The 24,604-nt window shown below is 40.5% G+C and overlaps 1 protein-coding gene across 2 annotated transcripts; it reads left to right on the top strand.

Moving 5' to 3' along the window:
• The first annotated feature begins 1,547 nt into the window (after positions 1-1,547).
• On the top strand, positions 1,548-24,336 carry PLK4 (polo like kinase 4). Of its 2 annotated transcripts, none has more exons than XM_033159674.1 (16): positions 1,548-1,783; positions 6,129-6,224; positions 7,351-7,446; positions 7,525-7,639; positions 8,979-10,011; positions 12,104-12,204; positions 14,213-14,571; positions 15,837-15,941; positions 16,539-16,641; positions 19,167-19,316; positions 20,089-20,219; positions 20,579-20,667; positions 20,809-20,959; positions 21,216-21,356; positions 21,931-22,037; positions 23,741-24,336. In XM_033159674.1, the coding sequence occupies exons 1-16, from the start codon at positions 1,754-1,756 to the stop codon at positions 23,838-23,840; spliced, it is 2,907 nt and encodes a 968-aa protein (XP_033015565.1). In that variant the 5' UTR covers positions 1,548-1,753; the 3' UTR covers positions 23,841-24,336. The 2 variants fall into 2 exon arrangements, with proteins under 2 accessions (XP_033015565.1, XP_033015564.1); XM_033159673.1 differs by lacking the exon at positions 1,548-1,783 and adding an exon at positions 5,112-5,231.
• The last annotated feature ends 268 nt before the right edge of the window (positions 24,337-24,604 follow it).

Genomic DNA, 24,604 nt, shown 5'->3' with positions numbered 1-24,604 from the left:
TTGTAAATCCCCCCTCAGATGCCCCCTTGAGGTCATGCATGTATGTACAAACAACCCCTCCCAAAACAAAACTCCTACTAACCAGGTGAATTTAAGTCCACATTCTTAAATGTACTTATTGCTTGCTCAGTCCTATAAATGTTTATTTGGAAATAATTCCTCCAAGTTCAGTGGAGTTTAATCACAAATAAGCATGAATAGGATTACAAGCCTTGCTTGGCAAGAAATGCCATTGAAATCAATGAGTCTTAGACTGTTCACACTCCAATGTGCTGTGCTGGGTTTTTAATTCATGATGTTCATACGATGACAGCATTGTTCAAAGTGCATATCTATTATTTAACTCAGAGGAAGAAGAAAAACCTGATTGAAATTCCTTCTCATAAATCAGGTTACCTGAATGTACCTTATATACATACCTGAACTTTATTATCTCCCCCAGAGGCCAATTGTTGCTGTCAAATGAAGTGAGCTGAGTAACCACCAGAGACAGGATCTTTTTTGTAGTGGCATCTTGGTTACGGCACACTGTTCCCAGAGAAGTTTGCCTGAACTCAACTTTCCCCTCTTTTAAGCTGCAGGTGGATCTTGTTTACTCAGTGCTTTTAAACAACTGTGTCTCGTTATGGCACAGTCCTCTTAATTTTGTACTTGGGTTTTAACTGTGTTTTTTTTAGTTTGTAATGGTTTTTACAGCACTCATTTTTATTGTATTGTAATTGTTTTGTTTTGCGAGCTGTCCCCCAGGGAACTTATGTTTTGGATAGCCTAAGCCTTGGTGATTAAGAAGGATTAAGTGGCTTGGTGCAATCTGGGACCTCTGGAAGGTCGCACCACTCCGAGTTTGGGGTGGCAAGAAACAATATAATTGAGGCAATGAACTACTGTATGTATGGAGACTGACATGAATTTGTAGGGCAGCTTGGTAGCGCATTGTTGAGTTCTGTACTGCTTTTATTGTTGTTAAAAGTTGAATTAAAAACGTTTTTTAAAAAAAGATTCAGGAGACACAAAAGAAGTACTTTGCACAACACAGTCAATTTATGGAATTCACTCACACAGAATGTGTTGAATTATTTCCGTCCTGCCTTTACTCCAAGAGGCTCGAGGCAGGGCACGTGGTTCTTTCTCTTTTATTTTCACATCAACCCCGCAAGGTAGGCTAGCCTGAAGAGGTAGCATAGCGAGAGGTGAGCTGCGTAGTGTAACATTTAAGAAACAATGCGGTGGGAAGGGACCGGAGGAGGGCCACGACATTTATGCGCTCCTCCTTGGTTTCTTAGCAACGTCTGGTCGGCTAAGGATGCCGGGATGACTTCGACCCAGCGGAGCTCTGCTTACGTTCTTTACAAACAACAAAGAAAGCAAATGAAAATATGGACTGCTTCCCGCTAGAGGGCGGGTTTCCTCAGCAAGCCTAGCGGAGAACACTGACTTGTACCGCGCACGCGCCCTTCTCCGAGGCCACAAACAGCCTTACGGCGCCCCGCCCCTCTCCCAAGGAGCCAGAGGATAGGCGGAGGGGACGGCGCGATGGCGTCATGCGCAAGCTGACGCAAAGGCTGCTTTGGTAACGGGCGGGATTTTCAAAATGGAGCCCCTCAAGGAAGGGGTTTCTCCCCGACCCCCGTAGCGGGGAGGGAGAGGCCTGCGGAGCGGCAACGGTGGCGAAAGAGACGCGCATTACCCGGCCATGTGGTAGCTTATAGGAAAGGAAGAGAGTGACGCGGGGAAAAGGAGCGCCGCCGCCGCCATGGCGACCTGCATCGGCGACAAGATTGAGGTGCGAAAACGGCCATTATCGGGTGGGTGGGGACCGAGCCATTCTCGGGGGAGGGGGAGTCTGGGCCCAACCATATCTCAGTAGAGGGGGGAGCAGGGCTGGGTGTTGTTACAGGTGGTCCCGTCCAGCTTTCTGACTGGCGCTGCGTGGTGCTGGGCGGGGTTTCGCCTTACCAGCGACTTAACACACTCGATCCCTCCCACTTCCCTGGTTCAGGATGAGGTCGCTTCTCTTTCCCTCCTTTTCCTTGGATGGCACCAAGTTGCACATCCCCTGCTTCTACGCTGCCTCCGCTTTAGTGTCATTAAGAGCTGCTTGGCAGGCAGAAAAGCAACCTATGCTTTTTTACAGTGCCTTTGATTTGTTTTGATATTTGTCTTCCGCTTTTCCAGCGACAAATGCTGAGCTCAAAGCGGCTCATAATAATCACGGTGGCGTTAAAAATGGGAACTCTCCATCTGTAGAATTTGTACCAATCTCAGTTTTTCAAGGTGCAGAAGCCCTGCCAGAATAGACAGGCAGCTCGGCACTTTAAATTTAATGTGCTTTAGTGTATGACTTAAAAAGAACAAGTTGTTCACAGGGCTAAACTCTACACAACTCGAATGTTTGCCATTAACCGAGGATGTGTGTCTGTGGTTGATGTGGGAATTCTAATACCTGTTTGTTTAGATTCTGTAGAACTAAGGTGTGGTAGCTATTTTGGACTAGTTAACAAGGTTTATAAAGGGTGAATTTGGATACATAGTAGCACTCTCACAACATTATTCTTAGTATACTGTCACCATGCTTCTTCCTTGTATGGTGTTCCCTCTGAACAAAGTTGCCTGAAGATGGTATTTCTTAGTCACAGGTGTCCAAGCAAATGGTTATGTGGTTTTAATTGTAACCTTTGTAATGATCATCTGTGCAGACTGTAATTCTAGAAGGAGATTGCATCTACCCCTGATAAATTCTCATTTGTATCTAATAATTTTTTACTTTGATAAATAAGTGAACTAATGTGCTTTGACAAACCAGCATGAATAATTTGAAACATTACCAAATTCTGCAGCACTATGTTTTAGCTCACAGAGCTCAGATAAAAGTTCTACAATTGCTACAAGTGTTGAAAACTTGCATCTGTTACAACATTTTTCTCAGGAAGGTTTTGTTTACATTCAAGGTCTGGCTGGTTGCCAAATTAGGTTTGGAGCATCTTTCCCCAAATTTCCTCTATTAGCCAGGCATACCGGTAATTAGGGTACCCCCATAAGTATGCTTTGGAGGAAGTGTGTGCTAGATTTCCCCCTTTAATCATGTGAAAAAGTATCCACCTTGTCCTTCAAGAGATTACAGCTGCAACACTAAATTCAGAGGGATTTTAAATGTGTGTAGGATAAGCCTGCATGCCTGCAATCCTGTGCACACTTACTAGAAAATCAAACCTATTGAACTCAATGGGGCTTACTTTCAAGTGAGCATATAAGAATCAAGCTGTAAGTAGTTAACATGAATTAATCTTTAAAGTGTTCTCTGAAGTGTGTAGTGGTAAACTATGGCCCAGCAAGTATTATGATTTATACTGAAATGATTGCTTCAACAGTAGGATATACTTTTATTTGTGATACACATTTAAAATAAGCTTAATATTTCAGGCAAGAATTATCCAAACAAAACAGATATTGGATTTTCCTTTTTTGTACTGCACAGTTGGGCACATTAATAATCATGCTATTCATGATTATTAATGGTTGACTTCCACAGTTGGAGGCTGTACGCTTATGAATCCTATTTGCTGGAAACCTCAGGAGGGGAGAGTCCTCTTGTGCTTGGGTTCTGCATATTGGTGACCCACAGGTGTTTGGTTGACCACTGTGAGAACAGAATGTTGGACTAGATGGGCCAATCCATCAGGCTCTTCTTATGTTCCTATGTTGAAGGATCAGAAGTACTAAAAAACACTTCATTGAGTTAGGAAATAGGTTTAGAATACAAGAATATATGCTTGTGTTTGCTGTCACTTTGAGCATTTGAGACAGCATTCTGATGGTGATGACAGGAAATAAGCGTTGAGAAAAGTTGACCTGTTTTACTTCAGAAATAAATATTTATGTACCGTTTTGGTCCAAATATAAGCCACACTTTTTCCAAATTCTGACAGTGAAAAGTTAAAGTGTGGCTTATATTCACAACCTTACGCCACCGGAAAAGTGGCGCAGCTCCCCCCCCCCCAGCAGCCCAGGAGTGTGTCTTATATTTGGGCCAATATGGTATTTATTCATATTCATCAGTTATGAAAACATTGGCAGTGGGGGGAGGGGGAATACAACCTCCAGAAAGTCTCAGCACATGCTCTCTATTTCCCCACTCCTACTTCAACTCCAAACCACCCATCATTTCCAAATCATTAGGTAACTTCTAATTAAAATTTATTATCAGTCATCCTCATCACTGTAGTCTGGGGGTTGCCAAATCATGCAAACAAAAGAGGATCTATTTTGATTCTACTGGAACCAACACTGATCCAGAGCCCTTGGAAAATAAATGTATGTGGGTGCAGTGCACACTTTTCTTTTTATGTCGATGGAGTGGAAAAGGCAAATCAATTGGAAGGGGTGGTGCCCACCAAACGCTCTCAAAATTCCAAATATGCTGCTGGTTCCCCAAAGGCTGCCAATATAACAATTTGCTTTAATTCATGTACCTCATGATATAATAATTAATTGCCCCTAGAAAGGAGTTGGGGAGGTAGATGCCAACTTCTAAACTCCCCATGCAGTTTTGAAAATGCCACCATTTTTGGAAGATATGCAGATATCTAAATCTTTTGAACCTTAGGACGTTCGTTTTTTTGACACTAGCTCTTGGACTCCCACTACCGGCAAGGCTACATACGTATGGAAGGCGAGCCCTATAGAAAACATCTATCACTCTTAAAACGCAAAATCGGTTTTTGTCAAGATGACAAAGTTTCTAACCCCAAGCGCCTTGCGTTGAAGAAAGGAGAAACCTAGCTCGCTGGTATTTCTTAGAAGTGGGGCGAAGCCTCTGCAGGACACCTTTCTTTTGCCAAGGGGTTTGCAAGCAGTTTAACGGTGCAGCCCTGTCCCTGCGTATTCGGAAGCGAGCCCCGGACCGCGAGGGGGAGCGGCGGCTATTGCAGTTTTCGGCGGCGGCGGCAACAGCCGGGCGGCGCGCGGGACGCCTCTGCTCTGGCGTCTCTCCCCCGGGCCGTTTCCTTGGCAACGGGGGATGGAAGCTGCGTCTCCCCCGGGAGCGGGAGAAAGGGCGGCAAGGCGAGAGCCGCCCGCAAGTCCCGGCGCCGCGAGCTCCTCAGTGGCTGCGAGTCCCTGGCCGCGCGATGCCGCAGTGGCTGCTCAGTCTCCTGCTCTCTCCCGTGCCCAGCGCCGGCGCAGCCTCCTCAGCCGGCATGTCCCAGTGCTCGCCTTGGGAGAGCTCCATTCAGGTAAAGCTGCCTGCTGCAGCCGGCCGGTCTCTGCTGAGCAGCGCCTCTGCCTGAGCATGCGCCGTCTGTGCGATAGCGCGGCCGGCGCGCTCTTTAACTCAACCTAAGGGCACTGCAGTGTTTTCCCCACCTGCATCCTGAAAGGGGACAGGATGTTTTTTGAGGGGAGGGGGAGAAGTACGAGGATTGCCCAAGGGAACCAGGTTCCAGCTGGGCAAAGCTGAAACACGTGGAAGAGCCTGTGTTTTTTGTATGGTGTAAAAGTCAGAAACTGCAAGACTGAACTTGTATGGCGTGGACACATCTCTGTATTTGCTTCCTTTTGCCCTACCTCCTATAATACATTCATGGCCCTAGTCCAGAGGGATGCGGATTTCGGAGCAGGCTTTCTAGTAGTCTGTGAAATATGGAACTGCGGAGTGATGGGAGCAAAACATGGATAAGGGTAGATGAAGGGGACAGTTGGTATGTGAAAGGTATGAACAGGATGCATTTTTAAAAACAACTTCTTTGGAGGTGGGAGGGAGAAGCAGCCTTAACCTCTTTCCTTTTAGTTGCATCCTCATACTAACCCCCACTGCATTGGGAAGTGGAAGCAGTACTTTCCTCCCAGACTTCAAGCTAGCCTCACAGTTTTCTCTTTAAAATCTTTTTTGTTTCAGAACAGGGATTAATTTGAATCAAGGTTATTCTTTATATCAGCTATTTAAATTACAAGACAAGGGGAAATTTCATCACATCTCCTCTGCAAACATTTCTGGGGAATTTTTTTACAGGTAGCATATTAAAACAATTAGATGCTTGACATCCCACACTATCTCAGTAGCTGATACGTACCTGTGCAGATGGAAGGTGAGGAGGCAGTAACAGCAGTGACCATTGCTTTTTCTTTTTCAGGATTTCAAGGTGGGGAACCTTCTGGGGAAGGGCTCCTTTGCAGGAGTCTACAGAGCAGTATCCCTGAAAACAGGCCTAGAAGTTGCCATCAAAATGGTAAGTTGCCATTGGATCAGATACCAAAGTAACTGAATTTAGCCAGAATATAGGATACCAAGCTGCTGGGTAAGCTAATAAATGCAATATTTTACTTTCTAACTTACTCCTTATGTTCCCACAACTTGTTAGTTCCTGATTTCTGTTGTTCACCTGTCAATTTGAATCCCAGGCTGCAAAGGTTTTCTTCATATAGCGCTTGCCCTATACAGTACTTGACTGTGCAAACACATAAACCAGTCCAGCCTTTTAAGCACTTAACATCTGAATTGCTTCATCTGCCAAACTCCTCAGCATAGATGATTGTTTTTAGTACAGAATAGCTTTCAGGGTCAAGGCACATTATAATGTGAAATTAGAGGTCTCTTTTGCACACTATGTGTTGAGTCTTATGTTTTGTTTTTGTGAAAATCCTATTAAATAGCAGTGGAGGGGGGAATTAGGATTGGAACCTTAGTATAAGGGGAGATTTTTTTAAAAATGGTATCAGTGGCAGCAAGAGAACAGCATTTTTAATTAAGATCACAGCACGTGCTAAGGATTTTGTTTGTTTTTTACATATCCACCTGCACCATGGTCCCAATCCTTATTCTGGACTGTGTAGTTTCTAATTTGTGGCCCTTCAGATGTTATGGACTCCAACTCCCACCAGTCCCAGTCAGCATGGCCAACAGTCAGGAATGATGGGAATTACAGTTCGATATCTGAAGTGCTGCAGATTAGCCACCTCTGATTAAAAGCAAAGCAAAACTGAAGAGTAAACCATGCTTTTAAAATACTGTGTAGTAGTTTGGCCATTAGTCAGTATTTGTTGAGAAAGTTCAATATATCTCTGTAGGGATATAATACATCATTTAAACCCCATTGCTATTTATTTGGAAGCAAGTCCCATTTTATTTAGTTGGGCTTACTTTCTAGGCTGGTGTCAAGCAGATTTCTGAAGAATTGTTATATAAACATGAGACTAAAGCAAACAGGCATACCTGAAATAATGGTATTAGTATAAAATGTATCAATAAACTGTTTCCAGCCCTCATTTAGCTTAAATCTATTTCTGAATTTTTCTTTAAAAAATCATTACTTTTATGTGTGTATGAGCTTAATTTTAAAAAGAAAATCTTTTCAGATTGACAAAAAGGCTATGCACAAAGCTGGAATGGTGCAAAGAGTTCAAAATGAAGTGAAGATACATTGTCAACTAAAACATCCCTCTATACTTGAGGTAAGAATTTACACTAAAAACTTGACATGTTGGTAAATAAACTTTGATGTATATTATAACTAGTTTTCCTTTTTCTAGTTGTATAACTACTTTGAAGATAGCAACTACGTGTACCTGATACTAGAGATGTGTCACAATGGAGAAATGAGCAGATATTTAAAGAACAGAAAGACCCATTTCTCTGAAGAAGAAGGTAAGGCTGAAATATTGCTCATTGTTGCACCTTGAAGCAGCCTTTCCATCAAGTAAATAGGTTGGAATCCATCCAAGGCTTGGACATAGCCAATGAGAATATTTTTCTTTAGACATAGTAGTCTGTAAGACCTTGCTTTTGAAAGTCACCCAATCTTGTAGAGTTTGTTGTGCAGTTATTTGTGCCATAACCATATAGTTTTGCTCTGCAGCTAACATAACTTCATTGTTATTCTTGGTAACTTAATTGTTATCAATTTTAAAGGGGTGTAATATGCTTCTTACATACCCTTTAGGGTGCTGAGATCAGCAGAGGGAGCCCTCTTGGTAGCTCCTCTGCCCTCAGAGGCTTGGGTTATTTTATATATATATATATATATATATATATATATATATATGTGTGTGTGTGTGTGTGTGTGTGTGTGGTATCTCCTTGGGCAAAGACTTGCAAATGCATTTTAAAATATATTTTATTAATTGAATATAAGAACAACATAAATTCAAATACAAGCAATCAAATACAGTTTTTCCCTAACCCCCCCCCCCAACAGCCCCAACTACATCCAGGTAATTACATTAGTAATATAATCAAATAAAAAATTATTTCTACAGTTGCTGGTTTAAAAAATATTCTACATGCTCCCATGTGTCTTAGGTGGTTTAAATGCATGTTCTTTCTTTGATGCATATGTAATAAAGGAGGACCACATTATGTAAAAGTTATGTAATTTATCACGTTGTTTTCTTCCATGTACCCTTTCTGTTAACTTTTCTGTCAAAATTAATTCCCATACATAAGCATACCAAACTTCATATAGGTTCACGTTTAACGTCCTCCAGTGTCTAGCAACAGCAAGACGTGCTGCAGTTATAAGATGCAAAATTAACTCTTTGTCTCTAAGATTTTGTGCTTCATCTGCAAATATAGAAAACAATGCTATTTTGGGATCTAAATTGATCGATTGAGATGTAATTTGTTCCATTTCCTGAAATATTTTTAACCAGAAGTTTTTAATCAATGTGCATTTCCACCACATGTGTATAAATGTACCTTCATTCCCACAATTTTTCCAACATTGCGGAGAAATATTTTTGTCTATTTTGCTTAGCAATGTGGGAATGCAATTTTATTATACTAAAATTAGGGGTGGGTTTGAGCACTTCTCAAATGATTTGCACTTAGATTCATTTGTAAGTTTCATTAGTTGCTTAAGTTTGAACTTCTGAGCTGCAATAATAATTGAATCTATTAGTTATAAGAAGCAGGTGGTGAGCATGTTTAAAGACAAAATAGCAAAAATGTTTCTTAACACCCCTCTTTCTTTTTTTATTTCATATAGTTCGGAACTTCATGCACCAGATTATTACAGGGATGTTATATCTTCATTCCCATGGAATATTACACCGGGACCTTACACTATCTAATCTTTTACTCACCAACAATATGAACATCAAAATTGCTGACTTTGGACTTGCAGCCCAGCTGACAATGCCTCATGAAAAGCATTACACAATGTGTGGGACTCCTAATTACATTTCTCCAGAAATAGCCACAAGAAGTGCGCATGGGCTTGAATCTGATGTTTGGTCCTTGGGCTGCATGCTCTTTACTCTTCTGGCTGGAAGACCACCTTTTGATACTGATACAGTAAAGAACACCTTGAACAAAGTGGTGCTGGCAGATTATGAAATGCCAATGTTTTTGTCAGAAGAGGCTCAAGATCTTATTCACAAGTTGCTTCGCAAAAATCCAGCAGATCGTTTAAGCCTTTCATCTGTATTGGATCATCCTTTTATGTCCAAGTGTAGCTCAGCAAGAAGCAAAGATTCAGGAACTGTAGAGGATTCAATGGACAGTGGAAATGCCACCATTTCTACTGCTTTTACTGCTTCTCCCAGTGTTAGTACAAGTGGCTGCTTAAAGGAGAAGAAAAGACTTCTAGGGGGTCAGCCACTTCCCAACAAAATGACAATTCTTCCTAAAAATAAGAATGCCAGTGAAGTCTCATCTGGCTATGGAAGTAGTTCCCATAACAACTGGGGACTCCCAGCAAAAGAAATGGGAAATTCTGGTAGGGGAAGAGCAATGCAGCTGATTGAAGAAAGACCGCATTCGCGCTACCTCAGGAGGGCACACTCCTCTGAAAGATCAGGCACATCCCATAGTCAGAGTCAAGGAGTACTAAATAATGTGGAGAGATGCCATTCCCTGGAAATCCTCTCAAAGTCCAGAGGAGGACTTATAGGAAACATAAAGGATTTTTCACCTGCAAATAGCCATGGTGATATTCCTACTGTATTTAAAGAAAAGTTTCCGACCAGCTCTGGCTCAATGGAAAAAAATCTGTCTCCACCTGTGAAAGATCAAGCTCAGTAAGAATTATTCTCATATATCTGTTTTTTGAGTGCATCATGTAAAATTGGTTCCCCTATAATATAATGACCTTGTCTGGATGAAATACCAAATTGTGATATTACATGAATGAGTCTTGGTCTCATCAGCTGCACCCTTTCCTTTCTTCTAGCACATCTGTGAGGACATCAGAAATGTTCAGTTTTTGCCTGCAGTCTGGCATATCTCTGATTAGTTAGTCACAAACTGTGATTAATTTTAACCATGGAAATGAACCAGCTTTAAACTCTGGCTTACAAACTTAGCTTGTTTCATTTTAGTACACCATAACTAAGATTAAACACAATTCTGGATTTGTACGTAACACTAAAATGTGGTGAACTGAAAACAAAAACAAGCATTGATCTCCTTGTAAAAACTCCATGCATGAGGGGTTGGGAGTGATGTTTAATGCTTGCATATGTAATTATTTCCAAGTCATCTATGTAAAAGGCACAAGGGTGCTTGGTGGCAACAGAAAGTCAGAGTCAGAGCCTATGTGACCAAAGGAAATATGTATTTAGCTGTGCAGATAAGTGGACCGCAGAAGGGGGGGGATTCGACTCATGACTTTAAAAAATAAAGTGTAGCTTTTATATATAGTCCTGTTCCTGATAAGCTACTTGTGCATCCAAAGGACTCAGAATGTCTACTGTAGTCAAGCCAATGAGTTATTTATCGCTCCTATCTTGTAAGTGACAAATGGACTGGGAAAAGTTCTAGCTAAGTTCTAAAATACAGTGGGGTTCATTTTGCGTGTAGCCGTTGATCATTATAGCTTAGAACTGGCCTCCATTGATTCTCAGCTATTAACTTAATAATATGAAATTCCTTTAAACTAAGAAATTAAAAATAATCTCTAATTTTACATATTGTCATTTGAGTATAAGAAACTGATACTGGAAAATTACAAGTTGTCTCAGTACAAAGTGTTCGCCTATAGCAGTTTAACATGTTAGGACTATATAGTGGAAACAAACCTGTTATTTATATTGTGTCGTGATATAATATGGGACGCGGGTGGCGCTGTGGTCTAAACCACAGAGTCTAGGGCTTGCCGATCAGGAGGTCGGCGGTTCGAATCCCCACGACAGGGTGAGCTCACATTGCTTGGTCCCTGCTCCTGCCAACCTCCCAGTTCGAAAGCCCAGCGGGAAGGTAAATGGCATTTCCGTGTGCTGCTCTGGTTCGCCAGAAGCGGCTTAGTCATGCTGGCCACACACCGTATTTTATGCTCCATAAGACACACTTTTTCCCTCCTAAAAAGGAAGGGAAAATCCCTGTGCGCCTTATGGAGCGAAGGCTTCGCTCCCGCAGCCTCCCCCCATCCCCCGCCGCGTTCGGCGGGAGGTGGGGGGGAGGCAGCGGCGATGTTGCTGGATCGTGTCAGCACCTGCGTTCACCAAAAGAAGCTTCTTTCGGCGAACGGAGGTGATGGCACGATCCAGCAACATCCTCTGCGCTCCCACTGCCTCCCCCCACCCCCGCCACGTTTGGCGGGAGGTGGGGGGAGGCAGCTGTGATGCCTGCTTTTGGGATCGGGTGGTAGGGAGGTTGGTGGAGGATTTCCTCCACCACCCCACGCGCTGCCCGCCGATGCCAAAAGCAGGCCCATCCCTGCTTGCTTTAAAGGGACATGGGGAGGAGGGGAGAAATTGAGCGTTCTCCCCTCGTCCCCATGTCCCTTTAAAGCAAGCAGGGATGAGCCGCTGTGAATGGAGAAGGTGCTCCCCCTCCAACGCCCCCCTCCCTGCCTTTTAGAGGAGGAAAACCAGGAAAATATTTTTTCCTGGTTTTTCTCCTTTAAAAAACAGGTGCGTCTTGTGGTCCGGAGTGCCTTATGGACCAAAAAATACGGTAGCTCAGAAGCTGTACGCCGGCTCCCTTGGCCAGTAAAGTGATATGAGCGCCGCAACCCCAGAGTCATCCGCGACTAGACCTAATGGTCAGGGGTCCCTTTACCTTTAGTAATACAATATGTTCTACAAATAGAACTTAATCTATTTTTGTGATCAATAAGTTATTTGTGTCCATATTTATGAAGTGTACTTATGAATAATTCTTTGTCTTTAGTTCAAATTATCTCTGTCCAATGAAGCCCAGTGTTGGTTTATTAGAACCGAAGTCCCAAGCTGAAACAATGCAGCAGTGGCTTGGAAATATGCAACTAAATGGTATGGATTTATTTAATGAGAGTGTTTTATTGCCTGTGTGTTGGACACATTGAATTCTCAAAAGATACCATTCCTATCAGTAGAGCTTATATAGGTACACTGTGTGGACAATGTTTTTAACTGAGAGATTAACTTAGAAGTGATTCCATGTGAAGATGAACTTTAGATGATAAAATGTGTATTGGGTTGTGGAAGGGCTGGTGCCCTCCAGATGTTGGACTCCCAACTCCCATCAGCCCCAGGCTGCATGGCCAATGATCAGGATGCTGGGAGTTGTGGTCCAGCAGTATCTGAGTAGCCATAATATGTCTCTCTCTCTGGGTGTTTTATTTGGGGCATGTTCTCTGAAGGAATCTTTGAGTATTTTAAGCCCAGCATGGTCATTAAGCACTGTCCACATTTAATAGTTATGGGAGTTGCCTTGGATTCCTCCTGTACTTTTCTTAGTCCCTTAAATACCACTTGAAGGAACATGCTGTGGTGATGGATAATGCTGCAGAACTCCCAAATCACACCACCTATTCCTGAGCCCCATTATATATTATGTAATGTCAAGCCCATGTTTGCCATCACGTTTTCATAAAGATACAATCCAAGTTTCCAGACAAGTGCACTGTTTGGCATATGTTTGAATTCAGATGTTCCACCTTTATGTGCATAGATGAAAAATTGTGCAGATGGACCTCAGCTGTAACCTTTGTAGTAAGGTAGATATCTTAGTGTAGATGGTTAATTGTGTCCAGCAAGTCATAAATCATGGTTTGGGTTATGCTGTCTAAGAGCCCTTTCCCCTCGTCACCTCCAATTGCTACAACTAAGGTTAACTCTTAACTTGACTAACAACAGAAGAAGCTCCTAACTATGTTGTGAAGGAATATTTATTTAAGACACACATTTTCCAGTACAGTAGTCTGTTTAAAAAGTTTATTTTAGTAAGCTGTCCTTACTAAGAAGGCAAAATGCAAACATTATCTATATATACACATTTAGGGATGGATCATGACACTGCATTTTCTGGGTCTACTGGATATCCACACGTTGAAAGTTATGTTAAGATGGGAACTTGGATACCTTTGTTTAGGCTCAGTATAGAATTCTTACCCCTCAAACTGGAACGATAACAATTGTGAAGATCTGCCTGTACTGGGCTCTGTGAGCTGGTATGATCTTGATCCTGTGTGTAGGTGGAGAACATCTGTCTAGTGCTAATAACTGATAATAAATTATCTGTGTAGAGAGATCAAGGATGAAAACAGCAACTGCTTGTTATATAAACATTGCTGCAGAAGGGAGGGTGGAAAGAAGAACAGGGCCATAAGGGAAGGAGGAGCTTTCGTTCTCCTGCATCAAATTACTTCATTTAGTGAAAGAGCACTGAATGTAGCTGTAATTTAACCAAGGATTACTTAAATCTTCTCAGACATTTTCTTTTGTTATGAATTACCAGGAATGCCTTGGGGAATTGTCACCATAGGACACACAGTTGGGATTATTTGAATCCTCAAGCAATTTTCTTCTTAATTTTTGCTTTTAATTGCTTCTGTACTTAGACAGAAGGTGCATATGATATTTCATGCCCTTTACCTGGACAGACGTGCTGCTGCTTTTTGATACCATCCCAAATGCTTTATTTAACCACTCCCAGTCCATCTGTTTGCATGGGAAGAACCCATAACATGATGTTTAATCTCTTTCAGTACAGTTAAATTTAAGCAAGCTTAAACCAGTTTTCTAGTAAATAGTAAAGGAAGTTGTTGCTATTAACATCGGTTACAAACAATTCAGAAAAGTTGGTTATGTGCCATAATACTTAGCTTCTCATACATACAACAGTAACTTTCCCAGGGTGTTTACACTAAACATTGTCAGTTTGTGAGTAGACAAAAATGATCTGATGCTTTCCTAGCCTCATTTATAGTTAGACACATAACTTTTTTCTTTTGTAAAAACTAGGTACAATCCTGTAATGCATTTTCTAAATCATTAAAATATTCCTTTGCTGCTTCAGCTCAGATGCAGGAACCTTTATATGACAGTAGTATTAAGAACACAAGTGGAGATTTTCGATTCCATCTTGGTGTGCCTCAAGAAACACTGAAAAATGCATGGAATGGCTTAAAATGCAGAAGACCCCCTGAATCTGCAAAACCAACAGCACCAGCTGTAGAGCCACTGGACACAAGGAAATACACTGCTGAGAAGGCTCTGCCAGCACCTGCATTTGGTCTCCATCTAGCGCCTGAAAGTAGAACAAATGGGGGCAAAGAGCGACAATATGGACATCCGAAACCTGCACTGCAAAGTGTTGTATCACCTCTGAATGCTCATAGACTAAAGCCAATTAGGCAAAAAACAAAAAACGCAGTGGTATGTACTGTACTGTATTTCAAAATAATGAATTGCAGTGACAATTTTATTAAAATGTAGCTCTTCCACATTTTTAAATACCTACCTACTATTACAATATGAACCAATTAACTTGACTGCTTGTTAATCTTCTCTTGATAATCAGGTGACAAGAACTGTAACATTTCTTCATTTTCAAAGATGCACACCTCTATTAATAGACCTTCCCTCTGCATTAGTTGAGAGCCCATTCCAGTTGCTGGCTTGCAAGGCAGTCATTTGATTCTGATCTGATTGTTAGAAAACCAGCTTCCATGAGATACCCCACGAAGGGCCATGGGAACACTGACCCCAGTCCTTTGTGGGATAACTTATTGAAGCTGGTTTTCTAGCGATCAGATGAGAAACGGCTGGCTCTGCTTTGCTCGCCAGGAATTGGCTCTTACAGCAATATAGCTAAATTGAATGCAGAGGACTGGGTTGTTTATAGGATGGCTTTGGTGTGATCCAGTCAAGAAGTAACCGTCATGGCAAGAATGCTGATGACTGCTACTTTGGCTGTAGTTGTGAATTAGTGCAACGTGGGTTTTAGTGACCTATCCAATTCCCACCTTTACTTGAGCAACACCTGATTGGAAGAAGCCTTGCTCAGGTGCCTAGTGGCCTTTGAACGTTTGGTCCCAGATAATGAGAAGGGAAGTAAGGGTAATATAGTCTGTTGGTCCTTGCTCTGTTGCAAAGTGTGCAGGTTTTTAATAAAAATCTCTTAGCACAGTCATAACGTAATATCTTAACTACTTCCAGTATGTATTTCATTTTTTTTGTCATCAACGTAAATGTACACTGTCAGATTTCAGTTCAGTTATTGGACTTAAAAGACTTCTAGTCAATTCTTATATTTTTTTTACTGTATTAGGTTTCCTTTCCAGTTTCTCATTCTATTGTGTTTCCCTCTTTTACTTTTGTTTTAATGGTATTGTTTTCCCCTTGATCCTCCCACCTCTCTCTCTCCTAGTATTTGTAAATCCAGTGAGGTTGGAACACCCTGATTGGCTACCTCACAAATCCTCAGCATCCTAATAGTTTTTCAGTCACACTGCAAATAGTACCTCCTCTATTCAGGCTTAAAGCACTCAACAAGGAGCACAGAAACAAGTTATTTACTTCACTGCAGTATTTTAGTTCATTTTAATGTAAATGGTGGGGAAAGAGGAGGGGGCATTTACATTGGATTGCTTCGAAAGTGATTTATTTAGGCTGTGTTCTGTTTTCAATTTACATTCTAGGTGAGTATTCTAGATGCAGGAGAAGTATATATGGAATTTCTAAAAGAATATAATTCGCAAGAGTTTGTAAAAGAGGTTCTGAGGATATCTTGTGATGGAAGTGCAGTGAGTATTAATTTTTTATTTCTTCTAACTTCATCGGCAGTATTGAAATGATGTGTTTATGACAATATTACTAAGGTGTAATATGCCTCATCACACTGGAATATAAGCTTGTTTCACAGATTTTTTGCTTCTGGAAATCAAGTAGATTCCCCCCCCCCCCCCAGAACTTTGTATGTGCATATTAACACTGAGCCCTTCTTTATGCTAAATGCCTATACATCAAGCATGTGTGAAATCTGAAGTGTTCAGTGTAGTTTAAATGACTGACTTAATTTTTGCTATGATTACTCATTTTCTGGTAAAATTGCTGGTACAATTCCATGAAAGAGTGAAAGACGTTTGATTTTACTAATTACTTCTGTCTTTAGAAGCACTGATCTAACTAAAATATCTGTACCTGTAAAAGCTGTAGATAATCTTGCTTAGTGAGGATAGGAAAATGTTATTTTTTTGAGGAAATGAAGACTTTAGACAAGGCACATGCTAGATTCAAATTTTCAGTATCCTGTAGTGCATAACAACTTTTTCATTTTCCAGAAAGAAGCATTAAACAAATAACTCTTTGGCTATGAGATTGTGTTTTTTCTTTGTATTAAGGTCACAGTCTACCACCCAAATGAAGGAAAAGGCATCCCTCTGAATAATAGACCCCCACCACCTCCTGAGGACTCAAAGATATATAGTTTTGGCAACTTGCCAGGTAAGGTGCATTTCTATAGGCCCATTCAGAAACAGTAGCAATGAGCCAAACAACCTGGGTGGGTGTGTGTAAGCTTATGTTTCTTAGCCTCCCTTATAACGTAGACAACTATTTCTGAAAATGAGAAGAAATTCAAAAGCAGCATGTGACAGGTTTGTTGTTCAAACAAATAAATGAACAAGGAAAGCTCCCTTTGTAATTCTTTGGATCTTCGTCAGTAATTATAGGTTGGATCCAGACACTTTGGCCAGTGCAAAGGGGAAAAGCTATTTTCAGCAGTTCTTTGTTTTGCCTGTGTTCCCAGAAAAACTGCTCCAGGGTTTGGGGGGCGGGGCTTGCAAAATAGTATAGGAAGTAGTGCTGGGAGCTGCAGAAGGAAAGATAGGTGAGCAAAGAATTTCCCTTCCTCTAATGGATCAGGATCCTATTGCAGTGTGGATCCAACCCTATATATGGATGCTGTTCTAGTAATTATGTTTCCCTTCATTATCAGAATATCATAGATAATACAGATGCATTGAACTTCCATGTAGTGATTTGAATTAAAATACTCAAATTACTGAAATTCTTATACTTTGTGTGCCATTTAAGCTTATTGCCCTAACTTGCAGTTGTTGATAGATTTATGGTTTTTTTAAAAAAGAAAAAATATTTTTTATTAATTTTTCATTAATAACAATGCAATGGAGGCCACATTAATACAATGCCAAATCATAATACAATCAAAAAAACCCAATTAATTTAAATTCAGTGTTTTTGGATGACTTCCCGTGTTCCGGCTATCAGGAGTTGGTGTTATTCCTTGGTCCTGCTCCAATTCTCTTAATTAGTCCAAATACTACAATTCCGAACTTAATCCTTTGTTTTAGCAGCCACAGGTGTGATGACTCGTTCATATTTAATAAATCTATATCCATTAACTTGCAGAGGGAATTTATATCCTGTGGTTTTCTGTGTGAAATATTTGTTTACCTTCTTTTCCTTCATGTTGTAATCAATCAATTCCCTTCAACATTGCCCCTATTTCGAGAACTCATTTCTTAGTACACCACCACTTCTCCATTTTGCCTCTCCAAACCAAAAGCACGCCAGCATCTGGCCATGACTCCTAGCTTACTTCCAGCATTTGTTGCCTTTGATCCTTTCCAACCTTCTAACGAGCTGGTGTCTTACCAAAACCATAACAAATCAGAATTAGAGCCCTCTTTAGTAGGCAGCGTCACAAGTCATCACCATATTTCACAGTCTGTTCTTTCAAGTCCTCTATAAAGAAACTTATAAGTTCTTCTTGAATCCCTCTTGCATTCCATATATAGTTGTAATCCATTCATTGAAGGCTTGCCGAATCATAGCACAGCAAATATAGTGTAAATATAATGTAAAAAGAGAACAAAGGCTCCCCTTCACTTACGTAGCATTCCAATTACGACGAGTCTCCTCTCCAGATCAAAACCTTGGCACTCAGTGGCTGATTCATTTAGCAAGTTATCTTTCTCCTTCTTCCAGAACACGTCTGTTTCTTAAGTCCAAATTTAGATTCTTCTTAAAAGAAACAGAAGTACCTCCACTCATGGCAACCGCATTGGGGAGTTTCCAATACGTGCAGTGCTATGCACTCTGCGTCCCTGCCCCCGCATTCCATCGGAGCGAGAGGCAGTTATTGGACGATCCGCGAGTGAAAGCTCTCCTCCTCCTCGACACAGGGGGTGGACTTGCAAGGATAATTATTCCAAGATTATCCTTAATTAGCTGCACGGTTGGCATCTGCTATTCGACATGGCAGCAGCGCCAGAAGTCTGATATATTTATGTTTGACTATTAAAAATTAAAGAACACCCTGTTGCATCCTTTCAGCAGTAAAAACATGTATAATTATTGATTGATACAAAAAGGAAGTAAATCTCAAGAAACTAAAGGAGGAGTGATTTAAAAATGGGATCAAAATAATATATACAAGCTAATATAATACATATGCTGTACAAAGAAATCAATCAAATTTAGTACAAATTTAAAAAAACAATATGTATCTATTTGTGTCCAAAAAATATATCCAAACGTGAATAGTATAAACAAACATATTATCGACAGACTAAATATATGTGGCGCATGAAATATCACAAAGCACACACAGATGTCAATAAACTGAACAGTTAAAATAGCAAACTGTAACAAAACTCAAACATTTTTTACCATGGTCTTCCTCACTGGTCTCATGAAAGTTGCTTTGCAAAAATGCATTATATGAACAAATCACAAAGTAGCATCACTTGTTAAAGCTATAAATGATACTCACCTGGCCAATACTCAAATGGGCTTTGAGTATACCATATAAATGAATAATATAGGTAAAGAGAAGGTACAAATGTTGCTCCTCCAAAAATGTAATTTAAAAAATAATAATTACATTACTTGGAGGAGCAACATTTGTACCTTCTCTTTACCTTCCCATCCCTCCATATGTGTTGTGCATGTAAGTAGACAGGTGATTTGAATTGTAATCACTGTTTGTTACATATTCATTTTAGAGAAGTACTGGAAAAAGTATCAGTATGCTGCCAAATTTGTGCAGTTGGTAAGATCCAAAACTCCCAAAGTCACCTACTATACAAGATATGCCAAGTGTATGTTGATGGAAAACACCCCTCCTGCAGATGTGGAAATCTGTTTTTATGATGGTATGTATCCTTATGCTGTTTTCTACATATCTCATCAGGGATGCAGGTGGCGCTGTGGTCTAAACCACAGAGCCTAGGGCTTGCCGATTAGAAGGTCGGCAGTTTGACCTGCTCTTGCTAACCTAGCAGTTCGAAAGCACATCAAAGTGCAAGTAGATAAATAGGTACTGCTCCGGCGGGAAGGTAAACGGCATTTCTGTGCACTGCTCTGGTTCGCCAGAAGCGGCTTAGTCATGCTGGCCACATGACACGGAAGCTGTACGTCGGCTCCCTCGGCCAGTAAAGCGAGATAAGTGCTGTAACCCCAGAGTCATCCACAAGTGGACCCTTTACCTTTACATACCCTTTCAGCCATTAATTGCATTAAATTATTAGCCAACTGTTAGGGCATTTTAAAACCTAATAGAGATTTAGTTTAGTTTAATTTTTATATTTTAAAGAACTCTTTCCTATTATCATATACTTTAAAAAGATCCTAATTTGAAATGTAACACATATGGCATTATTATTAAGCGGAAACTACGTTCTTCTAATACTTTATTTTATTGGCGATTAAATGTAAATATTAAGAACAAATTGAAAATCCAAAAGTTAATTATATGAGTTGTAGCAGATAGCATTTCTTGTTAACATACTCAAGTCAGTGATAATTGTATTTGAACTGTTGGTAGTTGTTAAGTGCAATCTGCTGTTTACTAGTTTACTTCTGCTAGAGTGTGATCATATTGTCAATGTATTTGTATCCGAGGTAATATGTTTTTGTTTTTTATAGGGGCAAAAATCCACAAGACAGTGGGCATAATTAGAGTAATAGAAAAATCTGGAAAAGCCTACACTATAAAAGAGGAGAGTGAAATTGGTTTAGAAAAGGATATACAAATATATGTGGATCATGCAAATGAGGTAAATATTATTTGTAATGTTTCAGTGGGTGTGATGCACATGGGTAAGTGCTTCCAAATGGCAAATCAGCAGACTTGGATTCCTTTTATTGTTGCAAATACATGACTGATTTTGAAAGGTTCCTATGAGGGGTGTGGAGATCAAGGAAATGTTACAGATTGAACTTTATACTGTTTAACACTGATCATACTCCATGTCATGCAATAGGAAGGTTAAAAAAAAACCCTGTACCTTTTAATTTAGCACAATACATCAATGTTTTCTTCGTTGCCTCTGCCTATTGTCCCTGAGTATTGCGTTCCTGCCCTTTTTGAAAGGGTTAGCATGTTTTAATGCAAGTTTTCTATTTTTCAATATAGGGACATCGCATTTGTCTTGCACTGGAATCTGCTATTTTGGCAGAAGAAAGAAATGGAAGTGCTCCATTTTTCCCCATTATTGTTGGGCGGTAAGCAGCCTCTTGTATTATTATTATTTTCAGTTGCACATGCTTCTCACTCTCCATGTGAAATTTTTAGTTTGTGCCTTTTGATATTCTTAGTGGAAGTTGGAAAGTTTAAACATGTGAGCATAATTCTTCCATTACCAGAAAACCAGGAAATCCTGAGTCTCCAAAGGCTTTAGTGCTCCCTCCTACTTTGCCAGATACAAGCCCTTCTTTGGCGGAAATAGCCTTGATGAAAAGAGATACTGCCACCAGCTCTGATGCTTCAAGTGAAGTGCCTAACATTAATCCCCCGGTAAGTACATGAGTGTGTAGTTCTTGCTTTTATTTGAGCCCTAAAAAACACTGCTGGAAGGCTAAATTTAACCTGTCAAGTAAAAAAAAAAAGTTTAAGAGGAGTAGAGCCAATGGTATTGGGTTGTTGCATATTTTAACTAGGTCTGAAACCAAAGTCAGGTAAGGTGCACCCAAGAGAGGTGACCATTCTTTAAACACTGAAGTATATCATGGCTTTATGGTTCACAACTGCTATTTCCATAATTATATTCCAGATATCAGCATATGAAGGATCTGCATTTACATCAGCAACAACTGAATCAAGGAGCACCCTAAGTCACCCAAATGAGTGTGCTGTGAATTCAGCTCAACTGTTAAAGTCTGTCTTTGTAAAGAATGTTGGCTGGGCTTCTCAGGTGAGCTGGTAATCAACAGCCAAGCAGAAAATTCATTCTCTTGTGTAAAGGAAGATGAGCAAGCTGAGCTGTAATGCAGCAGTTGTTATACTTCTACTGAAAATGAACTGATAGTATAATTGATGATGCATGGAATCAGCTCTGTTCCCTACTGAATTTTACTTAATTGCCTCAAAATCTATTGCAGATTAGGAAGTAGTTAATAGAAGAATACAAAGCTTTGTACCTAGTTACTTTCTACACTTTAAACTGGAATAGGTTCTCCTTGTACAAATTGTCAGAACCTGCATAAGAATGTGCTGAAGTTACACAAAATACTAATTAGGTTGCACAAAATGGGCAAAATCGTGATTGTCTATCTTGCATAACAAAACAGTGGATTGTATCCAAATTTTACTTCTGGAAGAACAAGTCTTTCTTCTGAAGGAAGTGAACCTTCAGGTGCAACTTAGCATGGCTGTGCTGTGTCAATCCATGCTAAATAAAGCTTATTGACTAGAAAGATAAAACGCTGGGAAAGAGTTCGTTGTCGTATTTCAGTGCAAACTAATTCTATAATATTTTTCCCTATTAGCTGACTAGTGGAGCAGTATGGGTTCAGTTTAATGATGGATCCCAGTTGGTAGCTCAAGCTGGCGTTTCCTCCATCACATATACATCTGCAGCTGGTGACACAGTGAGGTGAGTGTCAGTTTTGATACTGATAGCACCGTCCTGATTATTTCAGTTACTTTTCCAACATTTTGTATTGGTACTGTAACTTTAGTTGTATGACCTTGAAGTACCATTCCTTGTATGTCATAAGGTAAAGGTACCCCTGACAGTTAGGTCCAGTTGCGGATGACTCTGGGGTGGCAGCACTCATCTTGCTCTATAGGCCGAGGGAGCTGGCGTTTGTCTGCAGACAGTTTCCGGGTCATGTGGGCAGCATGACTAAGCTGCTTCTTGCGAACCAGAGCAGCGCACAGAAATGCCGTTTACCTTCCCACCAGAGTGGTACCTATTTATCTACTTGGACTTTGACATGCTTTCGAACTGCTAGGTGGGCAGGAGCTAGGACCGAACAATGGGAGTTCACCCCATCGTGGGAATTCGAACCGCCGACCCTCTGATCGGCAAGCTCTAGGCTTTGGTTTAGACCAGTGCCACCTGCGTTGTATGTCATACATAATAGCATTTGCTGCCGCTGTAGATGTTGTACTACTGTGTATTGGTAACTCTCACTCTAGCCAAAGTTAATAATTGGTGGGGTGGTGGGAGTAACATAGTACAAGTAGAATATCCTAACTGTACAAATGTTTATCTGCTCATTTTCCTGTCCCTCTACCCGCTTTCTCTTCTTATATTGTGTCTTTTAGACTCTACCCACAGGCTTATACAGTAGTGGCTACCTATAATCTTTTTAAAAATCTTTGTACAGCACTGAAAATACTTTTTCAACCAGTCTACATGTGTGTCAACTGAACACAAGGCTGTTGCCTGCACTGATTGTTCCGATTTAGCCTGGGAGGAAGTCTAAGGGGGCAATTTAAGTAGATTGACCTTTGTTTGCAATGTGAGATGTTGAGTGGGTGGGGGTCTACTTCAACTGACTTGCATTATTAACAGTACTGTAGATTACTGTTACTGTAACAGTGTAACAGCTACTTTTTCTCAGCAAAGCCCTCCAAGCTGAACTGCACTGTTCCTTTAGCTCAATTGGCAATATGGGGTTAAAAGCAATAGGTAAAATTGAATGGTTGTACTCACAGCTTCAGCCCAACACTGAATATGTAGTGGGGTCTAGTACTGCCAGGCAACATTGCAGAGTTGTATACCTCGCAGAGACTAAGTTACACTTCTGGGCTGTCAAAAGTCACTGTCTTCCAGGAGGCAATATGAGGACAAGGAACTTCATTTGCTTTGAAATTTGCATATTAAATAAGAACTGCATTAAGCCATTAGGTTTGGATCTGGTGATAAGTCATCCTAGAATAACAACCCCTCAAGTTGGAATATCTGGTTTATATACTGAAGGAGTGAATTTGGAATTAACAAAGCCTTCTAACTTCTTAAGCATGGCTTTAAAAGGAGCAACTGTATACAGTGGTGCCTCGCTAGACGAAAATAATTCGTTCTGCGAGTATTTTCGTCTAGCAAAGCACCAATGCAAATCACTGTTTTCGCTAGACGAAAAAAAAAATTTCCCCGTCTTGCGAGGCAGCCCCATTGACAAATTCGTCTTGCGGGGCAGCCTTGTGCTAGACGAATGCCTTTGTCTAGCGAGTTTTTCGTCTAGCGGGGCACCACTGGACCAAAATGTTAACTTGCTGAAATTGGTACTAGGTATATTTTAATATGTGTGCTATTAAATCTACTCATCTAAATATTTTGCTGTTTCCTAGGTATGGAGAGAATGAAAAATTGCCCGAGTATATCAAAGAGAAGTTGCACTGTTTATCTTCCATTCTGGTAATGTTTACCAATCCAGCTGGTCCACACTGACAAACTTGAAACATGAAGGCTAATAACTTGGTGGTGATGAAATTATCTACTGTGGTGGCATGAAGCAGAGCTTCTTCAATGAACTCAGACCTTCCTGACTGGTTAAAGCATATGACGATAAGAGTTGCCGTGTTCTGCTTAGCTAAGCACTTGTAAAGCTTTTTAAAGTATGACCAATCAAGGCCAAATTACTTGCATTTTTATATAATGGATTATAGAAACTGCTGTGACCACTGGTGCTTGTTACTTTTCATGAAGGGAGTGTGAACTGTGTGTGTGTGCGCGCATGTTATTCTCTACTATTCTTATAACTCTGGCATCAAAGCACATCTCTGCAGTTGCAGTATTTGTGCCTGTAAATACTTTGTATTTTATGTTACTTTCAGCTGATATGTAAAGTGTATTGTTTTATAATTTTTATATTTTTCTAACTGTTTTTCTAATGATATAACCCTGCAAAGAACCTTTAAAAAATAAATGCAGTGGTAACTGTTCAGACCCCTTGCTTTATTCAACACAAATGAGGTATGTTCTACTAAATACACTCTAATTTGTCAATAAAATTGCACTTCTACAATAGCCATCCATAATCATTTGCACACCTTTGCATATGGAGTTGCATCCAAATGCTTGCACAAGTAAAAACACAGCTTGTATAGCTTTCCTCCTGCAGATGATGGTCTGATGGATTATCATGATCAGGGAGGGCTGTGCTACAGAGGTGGAAGAATTCTGTGCCAGTGAAACCCTGCTCCTTGGGTGCA

Source organism: Lacerta agilis, chromosome 9, assembly GCF_009819535.1.
Source record: "Lacerta agilis isolate rLacAgi1 chromosome 9, rLacAgi1.pri, whole genome shotgun sequence".
NCBI lineage: Eukaryota > Metazoa > Chordata > Lepidosauria > Squamata > Lacertidae > Lacerta > Lacerta agilis.
Note: the sequence above shows the minus strand (reverse complement) of the source record. Positions and strands in the feature narration are given on the sequence as shown.

What these genes read in the sequence shown, in the direction of transcription:
- PLK4 (XM_033159673.1), top strand. Translation starts at nt 5,127, where the DNA reads ATGCCGCAGTGGCTGCTCAGTCTCCTGCTCTCTCCCGTGCCCAGCGCC. An exon ending in TAGTTTTGGCAACTTGCCAG is followed by an intron (nt 16,642 to 19,166) that starts GTAAGGTGCATT and finishes TATTCATTTTAG; the next exon opens with AGAAGTACTGGAAAAAGTAT. An exon ending in GCAGCTGGTGACACAGTGAG is followed by an intron (nt 22,038 to 23,740) that starts GTGAGTGTCAGT and finishes GCTGTTTCCTAG; the next exon opens with GTATGGAGAGAATGAAAAAT.